The sequence below is a fragment of the Henckelia pumila genome, chromosome 4, assembly GCF_033568475.1.
Source record: "Henckelia pumila isolate YLH828 chromosome 4, ASM3356847v2, whole genome shotgun sequence".
In the NCBI taxonomy this organism is placed as follows: domain Eukaryota; kingdom Viridiplantae; phylum Streptophyta; class Magnoliopsida; order Lamiales; family Gesneriaceae; genus Henckelia; species Henckelia pumila.
Genome location: NC_133123.1, coordinates 121,873,431 through 121,883,063, shown reverse-complemented (window position 1 = coordinate 121,883,063; position 9,633 = coordinate 121,873,431). Strand labels below are relative to the sequence as shown.

At 35.3% G+C, this 9,633-nt stretch overlaps 1 protein-coding gene across 1 annotated transcript; it reads right to left on the bottom strand.

The window, feature by feature from the left end:
• Positions 1 to 8,421: 8,421 nt before the first annotated feature.
• LOC140861648 (uncharacterized) lies at positions 8,422 to 8,988 on the bottom strand. Its single transcript, XM_073264671.1, has one exon. It carries the CDS (start codon positions 8,986 to 8,988, stop codon positions 8,422 to 8,424), a length of 567 nt encoding a protein of 188 aa, XP_073120772.1.
• Positions 8,989 to 9,633: the final 645 nt, after the last annotated feature.

Sequence of the window (9,633 nt, the reverse complement as noted above, 5' to 3'; positions counted from 1 at the left end):
AAGAGAAAGCTTGGGCCTGATGGTAAGGTATTGACCTACAAGGCACGATTGGTGGCGAAAGGTTATACTCAAAGACAAGGAGTTCACTATGATGAAACCTTTTCACCAGTTGCAATGTTCAAGTCCATAAGAATCCTTATTGCCATAGCTGCTTGGTATGACTATGAGATATGACAAATGGATGTGAAGACTGCATTTCTTAATGGAAACATTAAGGAAGAGATCTATATGACGCAGCCTGAGGGATACACATCCATGGGAAGCGAGCATAAGGTATGCAAGCTTCAGAGATCGATCTATGGTCTCAAACAAGCATCAAGAAGTTGGAACCAGAAATTTGATGAAACAATAAAGGATTTTGGTTTCATCAAGAACCCGGAGGAACCGTGCGTGTACAAAAAAGTAGTTAAGGATGCTGTGACATTCTTAGTACTTTATGTTGATGACATCTTACTCATTGGGAATGATGTAGGGATGTTGCAGTCAACAAAGATATGTTTATCAGGTAGATTCTCGATGAAGGATTTGGGTGAGGCATCCTATATTCTAGTGATACAGATCTATAGAGATAGATCTAAGATAATGATAGGACTCACTCAAGCAACTTGCATCGAAACCATATTGAAAAGGTTTTTAATGGATGGGTCCAAGAGAGGACATCTACCTATGTGTCATGGAGTTTCTCTATCCAAGTCCATGTGTCCCAAGACTGATGAAGAGATAGAGAAAATGACACATGTACCATATGCGTCAGCCATAGGTAGTATCATGTATGGGATGATATCTACCAGACCGGATGTAGCATTTGCTCTGAGTGTCACGAGCAGATATCAAGCTAATCCCGGTCAAATGCATTGGAAAGCCGTGAAGGACATTCTTAAGTACTTACGAAGGACTAAGAATATGTTCATGGTATATGGAGGAAGAGAACTAAAATTGGAAGGCTATACCGACTCTAGATTCCAAAGTGACGTGGATGACTCGAAGTCAACCTCTGGATTTGTGTTCATGCTCAATGGCGGTGCTGTCTCTTGGAAGAGTTCCAAACAGGACACCACAGCGGATTCCACCACTGAGGCAGAATACATTGCGGCATCAGCTGCTGCTAAAGAGGCTGTTTGGATGAGTAATTTCGTCCAAGAGTTGGGCGTCATTCCTGAAGTTGTTGGTCCAGTCCCGGTGTACTGTGACAACACGGGTGCCATTGCTCAGGCAAAGGAACCAAGGTCTCATCAAAGATCCAAACACGTACTGAGAAAATACCACATCATCCGGGAGATCGTGGAAAGAGGAGACATCACTGTCAAGAGAGTGGCCTCTGCAGACAATATCGCTGATCTACTTACTAAGCCCTTGCCAGGACCATTATTTGACAAACATCGCGAAGCAATGGGACTGCGTAGTATGACTAGTTGGCTTTAGGGCAAGTGGGAGATTGAAAGAGTGGGTGCCCGGTGATCCAACTTGTGGCTAAGGGCTTTTATGACTCTATGTATAAACAATCTTTTGTTTAATATAATTTACACTTTTATAATGGCGTTTACTTTATCTTTTATCATATTATTATGTTGTGACATACTATAAGATGTTTAGATGAAGACCTTGAATATACTATAGTGTATGTAAGATGTGGTGGCACATGGGGATGGCTATCATGAAACACATCTTATAGTCACTGTATATTCTAAACGGTTCCTAGTCGATTGAGCCGTCCGTTAATAAGGATAAGGATCGCTCGAGATTGAGACTAGCATTTGCGATGCCGAGTACCACATTTCATTGGTATGGAACATAGAGATGTTCAAAGCATGCAAATGGATATTCATACGATTAATGATCGAACTACCCTATCCGGACTTTCCAAGTGGTTATCACTTATCGAGTGGATAAAGTCCGCGGTTTTGGTTGTACACCATTAGTCCTTACTACTTGAAACATCATTGAGACTCTATATGCTAGTACTGTGCTTTGACTCGTTTACCGACTCTATTGGGGTCATCAGGTGTCGGGATTGGGTACAGTTACGACACATATAGGAGTCGATGCTTTGTTGTCAAGGATTCACCACATACTTGATAGTGTGGATATCCTATGCAATCTGAGGAGATATTAGTGTGACGAATCTCTGGCCAGAGTACATGATGTGTTTTAAGAAATGGTTTCTTAGTAGCACATGCGATGTCACTATTTGATCTTCAAGATGTATTGCATAGTTATCGAATCTCGAACGACTCTCGATTTACCAATGGTTGTTGATTCGATCGGGATATATGGATGAAGGGACCGTACTGTACGCTAACCAAAATCTATTGGTTCTTGCAGGCACTATCAGTGATACCTAGGGGATCATGGGGCGATGTTGCTAGGCGCTCTTACCATGATTCGATGGGCAAGTCGGAAATTGTTGTTCCGAGTCACAAGGAGTTGTGAGCCCACGGCTAGCTGTATCCCTGAACCATTGAGGGTCACACAAGTAATGGATTTTTAATCCCCGTTGAGATAGTTAAATTTAAAGAGTTAAATTTAATGAACAAAGAAGTAGGACTTCTTATATCAGAGTAGAAGAGTAAGATTTCCTAAAATGACATAGGGATGGGCATTTTTGGAAATCACTGAATTCGGATTCAGAAAATTTATCTTGACTTTAAAAGGTGCAGAAATGGTTTCTGTGCACATTGGTGAAATCGGTTTATCAATCGGAGTCATGATGAATTTTATATTAATTTCTGAACATGCGGGCTTTGCTTGTCAGGCTTGAACTTATGACTAATGGGCCCTAAGCTGTTAGCAGCCCACATTATAAATAAGTTATTGTAGTATAGAAATTATAGAACAGAGGTCACAATTTTCGAAAACCCTAGCTGTTTTTATCAAAGTGGCCGCCGCCCCCTCTCTCTCTCTGCTCGAAAAATTCCAGCCTGTGAATTTTGAATTTGCAGTATGGTTTAACGGATCAAATTCGTTAATTCTCTTCGTAGAAACTTCTGATAGATTTTTTAGTGCAATCTATCAGAGGGATTAAACTTCTGTTCGTGGACCTGATTGAAGAATTGTTCGTCCATCAGTTCCTGGGATATACAACAAGAGCAGAGTAATCTGTTGGTGTCCATAATCTCGTTTCGAGATTCAAGGTAAAAATTTAATTGTTATTTAATTTTTACACGCACAATTTAATCGTAAAGTTTTGATACCCATGATATGGAATCGTTCCATATAAAATTTTAAAACTTCCGCTGCACCGGGTATCAATTCTGATTGATCTGATCACCATTAAACAACAGATACAAACATAAAGAGATACTTGTTATGTATTTAGCAAGATGATCAGATTACAGGAATTATTGAAATCTATTGTTGAGATAGAGACTTTAGATTTGTTTTCTAGATTGTGGCACTGATTGTCAGATATTCTGAGTGTTTGGTTATATGAGATTTCATTATACAGTCCTCCGATTAGTGGACTATCAGATGTGATTTTCCAGATTTCCGAGGATATGCTCAGAACTATAGTACTAGATTCGGTACTAATTGATTGATTATGTGCCATTTAATTACCATAATTCCTGTGACAACTATCTGATAGATATAGAGACAGTCTTTTGCATTTAGATGATAAGAAAAACAGAATTGTCTTTATATTGAAATGATATGTCAGAAGTATCAGCTATCAGACCAGATATGAGTCAAGAAAAAATAGAGAATTTTAAGATTGATTTGAACAGAATAAGAACAGAGCAGCATAGATAGAGTTAGCAAATGAGTAATAGATATAGATTTTGAAGCCTGAACAGAATGATCAGAAAAGAAGTTCTTTCCCAAGCATCATTAGGTTCAAAAAGAGATTTCAGAAGCTATGAGTATTTGATCTAGCTTATTGATTAATACTCAATCGTGAAATATCAGACAGATGACTTGTTATCCATATGCATTGGCTGAAGAATATCAGCTAGAATATGTATGTGCATTCAATTCAGATAAAACCGAAGCAGATCAGATTGTAAGAGAAGCCGACTAACTGATGCAGAGTTAGATCACGAGAAAGAGCAACTGAGAGATAAGTTTACTCAGTGATTATATGTTAATGAGAATAGATATGATTGCAGAAGCGATCAGAAAGAAGAGCTTATGAGAATCAACAGTAAGATCGAATGCGATTTCGAGGACGAAATCATTCCTTAGAGGGGAGGAATTGTAAGGCCCGAAAATATTAGATTCTTAATGATGGGATTTAAGAGTTAAATTCCTAATAAGAGTGAAAAGATGAATTTAAGAATTTATGGAAATTAGAGATTTCAATTTCGGGTCAAAAATATTTAATTTGAGAATTTTTGGATTTTAAGATTTTAATATCCGGAATTCTTAAATTAAAAGATTAAAAATATTTAAATTGATATTTATGGAATTTAAGATGTAAATTCCAAGATTATAAATACCAAGGATTTAATTTGGGGATGAAATCCGAGCAAGGGCCAATTTGCAAAGATTGAGAAATTCAAGGACTAAAATGCGATAAGGTCCGAAATGATTTAATTTTAATCCGAGAATATGTAATTTGAGAATATTTAGAGTTTAGAATGAAATTCTAATATTCTTAAATTATTTAGGATTGAAATTGAATTAAATCGCTTGTCCGAGGACTAGTTTGCAAATATGCCAAAGTTCAGGGGCTAAAATGCAAATAAGTATATATATATATCTGCGTTTACACATGGGAATCAGATTGTTTCAGCCCCAATTCGGAAAGTGGCCGAGAGTTCTGAAAAAAACATTCCAAAGCCATTTTCGATTCTTAAAGCTCCGATAAAAATCGATCCGCCCGGTAGAATTTCTGATTAAGCATATATTTGCGATCACAGCTCCAAGTGCTTTGTTTTGACGTAAGTTTTATGAAGTTCTACCATGTTTTAATTTTAAGTTGTTGTTAGAATTAAGATTTGATTGTATAAATGTGTTCTAGCATATACGACGATAGCATATCTAAGACGGATTGAGAAAAGATCGTCGTTTGGACATGTTTTCGAATTTTGAAAGAATTGTGAGAAATCTGAATCTTTGGGGCTGTTGTGTACGTGAATGACTTGCTGAATTGGTGATGTTATGATATTTAGATGATTGTCTAAATGATGTTTAAGCTTTTGGAAATACCGAAATCGTACCGTTACGCCGCCGGTTCAAGATTTTGAATTGATATGCATTCTAAATGTCTAGAGCTGATCTTCAAGTTTATAGTAGATGAATTGAATATGAGAGTGCGTTGAGAATGTAGATATGATGATATTTGAATCGAACGATTTATCGGACTCGAATAGTTGCGACGTCGGTTTGAATTCCGATTGTATTAGCAAGAATTGAACTTAATAAGCTTTAAAGAAACATCGATTCAGATTGAAAATTGATGTTTAGTTATGTTATAATCTATTTCAGATTTGAATTGCAACATATCAATTTCGAGTCGGCGAGCTCAGAAAGTTAGCCTTTGAACCAAGAAAGATGGAAGAAGGTTTGAAGCTAGTTTGCCTTGAATGATTGTAATGCTTTGATTAGATTTTGATAGAAGTTCTTTGATGTCAGTTGTCCAGACTTGGATCATCTAAAAGTCGAGATCGAAAGGTATGAATAGACATTAATAAGATGGGCAAAATAACTCGAGATTGTTTCTGATTATCGAGTTGCCTAAAATCACATACATGCATTTTAAAATATGTTATTATTTACGTTTACATAAATGGGATAGATTATTCAAGATAGCTATCTTCTTGAATTCCCAGAATATTTATGTAAATGTTTACTTGTCTTCTTTGATTTATATTATGTTCTGTATTGAACATGTTTTACGTATTCTATGTGATGCTTACAGATTTGTCGGTATCCTTGAGTGATTATATGATCATATGATTATATGATTGATGTGTTCAAGATGTTGTTTTAGCTTATGTATGATTTGATGCATTCAGATTATGTTGCATTCATCTTGAACTCCAGCCTGAAAAGCACAGAGGGCTGATTGGCCTAGAGTGCATATGACGTTTGGAGAACTGTAGTTGAGTGTCATGGAATGTAGATTTACTTCCAGAGTCATATGACTCATGGAACGGAATATAGATTTATTTTCAGAGCTAGATGACTCACTATAGTTGCACCAAAGTCAGGGGAATTGAGATATTTAACACCACCTCGAGTGGAAAAGTCGGTGGTTGGTTAAAGATTTTATTTCCCCGGGATCCCAGAACTACGATTTATTGATAACAGATTTGATAGCCTATTCCTTGGTACATGCATTGCGTTTATGCATTAACCTAGAGATTTCTATGGTTTAGAATATGCGTTTATAAATTCTAGCATGTTATTTTACATTTAAGATTTGAATGAGTTTATATGCTTAAATGCTGTATATGCATGTCATTCGTACTGAGATTTATTCTCACCGGAGTTATCCGGTTGTTGCTTTATTTGTATGTGTGCATTGCATCAGGTTGGGGCATGAGCAAATTAGAGTTGGCTTCGATAGCTCGAGAAGAGTCATAGCACGTGGTGACTTCGGGTTTTAGCAGATGGTGCACCAAATTGTGAACTTAGACAAGATGTTCTTTATTTGGTATATGTGAAGTTATTATGAGATGTTGTAGTAACTTGAGAATTTATATGTTTGTATTTCCTTTGGAAGAATCTAAGTAGATTAAGGATGATGTTTTCATGTTGCAAATGAATTTATCATGTTCTTATTCATTTGTACAGCATATCTAGCATGTTTAGATGCATGTTCATCAGCAAAGCAAGAAAGATCAGCATAAAAGCAGCATAGGTTCAGCAAGAGCAGAGCACAGCTCGCTCGAGCGGCACCCTAGGCTCGCTCGAGCGAGCCATGTTTGGGTGTTGAACCCGAGAGGTGCTCGCTCGAGCGCAACCTAGGCTCGCTCGAGCGAGCCACCCTTAGTTTAAAAAAAAAAAATTTATTTGCCTTTCTTGCATTCTTGATTGATGCTTATTAATTGTATTTAACTTATTTTTGTCTTAATTTGAGATTAGCAACCTGAGGTCCCCACAATATGTGTAGTACTTTATGATATATTGCGTTGTAAGTAATGCCAACTTAATGTAGTTATATGTCTTAAACATGTAATATATTTTGTTAGACTAAATCACTTTATGTATGATATATATATCATAATTTAAAAAAAAATATGTCATAACATACATATCATAAATTCATATATCATAACTTAAATATGTATATTTTATGTATCTTATGACATATTATGATGCACAATACTTCATAACATGTTATAAATATAGCGTTCAGATGCATGAAATATGGTATGATATATAGAGATATAGATACTTATTTTAGTAAATACATAAACCGTTTATGGATTAGATATAATAACATATAATTAGATATATATTTTGATATATAATTGAGATGATGTCGTGAATACATATACCATAACATATATTGATATATTATGACGCATTGACTTATGCTACAATATATCATAACATATTTTACATATAGTAAAAATATGTTATTTATATATTGAGATGCATTATACATGTATATGATAAATCTATATACCTTGTCATATACATTGAGATCTCGTTGTAAATTCATATTTTATTATATACATATAATAACATATAAATGTTATTCAAAAAAATATAAATGATGTTATTTATATGAATGACATATAATTTGATATAGAGATATATCGTGACATATAAATATATTTTACATATAATAATAATAAAAAGATATATATATATATATATATATATATATATATATATATATATATGTCAATTAGATGCACAAAATATTATATATATATATATATAGTATAATGAGATAATAAATTTAATTAGGTTGAGTTGAAATAACATATAACTCAATTAGAAAGATACAACTAAAACGACCATCCAAAACTAAGGGGACCATCATATAGACCATCAGCGACCATTAGACAACCAAGGTGACCATCATGAAGCTAGTGCGACCATCAAGAGACCATCAAAGCAATAAAGGTACTGAGAAACCATCAGAGACCACCATGAAGCTAGTGCAACCATCAAGAGACCACGTGAAGCTAGAGTGATCATCAAAATACCATAAAAGCAATAAGGGTCCTGCGAGACCATCAAAGACCATCACGAAGCTAGCAAGACCATCAAAAGACCATCAAAGAAATAAAGGCCAAGATAGACCATCAGAGACCATCATGAACCTAGTGCGACCATCAAGAGACCAAAAGACCATAAAAACAATAAGACCACGTGAAGCTAGAGTGATCATCAAAAGACCATAAAAGCAATAAGGGCCCTGCGAGACCATCAAAGACCATCACGAAGCTAGCAAGACCATCAAAAGACCATCAAAGCAATAATGTTATCATCATATTCCATACAAAGACCAATCTAGCATAAAGGTCATTTACGTCTACCAAACTCCCCAACAAAAGGAATTCTATTAGTTGTTCTTCTTCCACGCCTAATTTTTAGGTCTGGAGGCAACACATGAAATTCAGGATTATTCACGGTCCAATCACATTTCTCAGGCACAGGGTACACAGTTTGAGCATATGCAAGAGCCCATGTATTCGATGAATAATATTCTGAACAAAGGTCATAACATCCGATTTTGGCTTTGAAGCTTGCTTCTATAGCATGTACACATGGAATTCTATCAATATCAAACACTCTGCAAGTGCATGATTTTGAACCAAAATCCACAATTTCATTGTGTCCATGACCAGTAACATGATATTCCATCTCATTCAATTCTTCCACATGCATTGTCTGAGATAAAATGAACCTTTCCCGAAGAATCTTCTCCACAGAAGGTGTCACTGATGTCGTGCATTCATTTGCAGCATTACGATATCTGGTAAACCAACCCGAAGTAACCTTTTGAAGTGCATCTAGCAATGAAATGATAGGAAGCTCTCTGTCATACCGTAATCTAGAATTTATCGATTCAACCCCATTTGTTGTCATTATGTTATACCTTGAGCTCGGACAATATGCTTTGCACCATTTTTCAAAACAAGTGTGCTCTTCCAAATAGGCTGCTAGTTGTGGATATCTGTAATATTCGAAAAATCCATAAATCTATTCATGATTTATTAAAGGAATTTTAAATGAATTTTAAGTTATTGTATTTCTTTATTTAAGATTTAAAGTTTATTCTCAATTAAATATTATGTGTTGTGTAAATGATTTAAAAGTTTATGTTTCAGGTATTAAAATATATGTTTATTTGTTGTATTAAATGATTTTATTAGAATTGATTCTGGACTGAGAATACAAGTCTAGCATACGATCGATATCATAGAAAATAATTCTACGAGTATTTTGAGTATAATATTGATATGGTTTTATTTTGTCATCGAGAGGAGAAAATCATATTAATCGATTTTGATGTGTGTTGGACAAACTACATTTGATGTAGTCTTCCTAACCACCACCACCTCTCACTTTATGATCCCTACCCCATCTCAATTAAAATTATTGTCTTTGTTCCCCCCTCAATCAATCACACGGTTCTCTTCCCTTCTACATTTCTTCCTTCTTCTTTTAGTTTCTCCTGCAATTCTTAATTTCCTTTCATTTCCTTGCTTCTTCCTCCTCCATCGGTCATGT

Coding starts and splice junctions, on each gene's coding strand:
- LOC140861648 (XM_073264671.1), bottom strand. CDS start 8,988: ATGACAACAAATGGGGTTGAATCGATAAATTCTAGATTACGGTATGAC.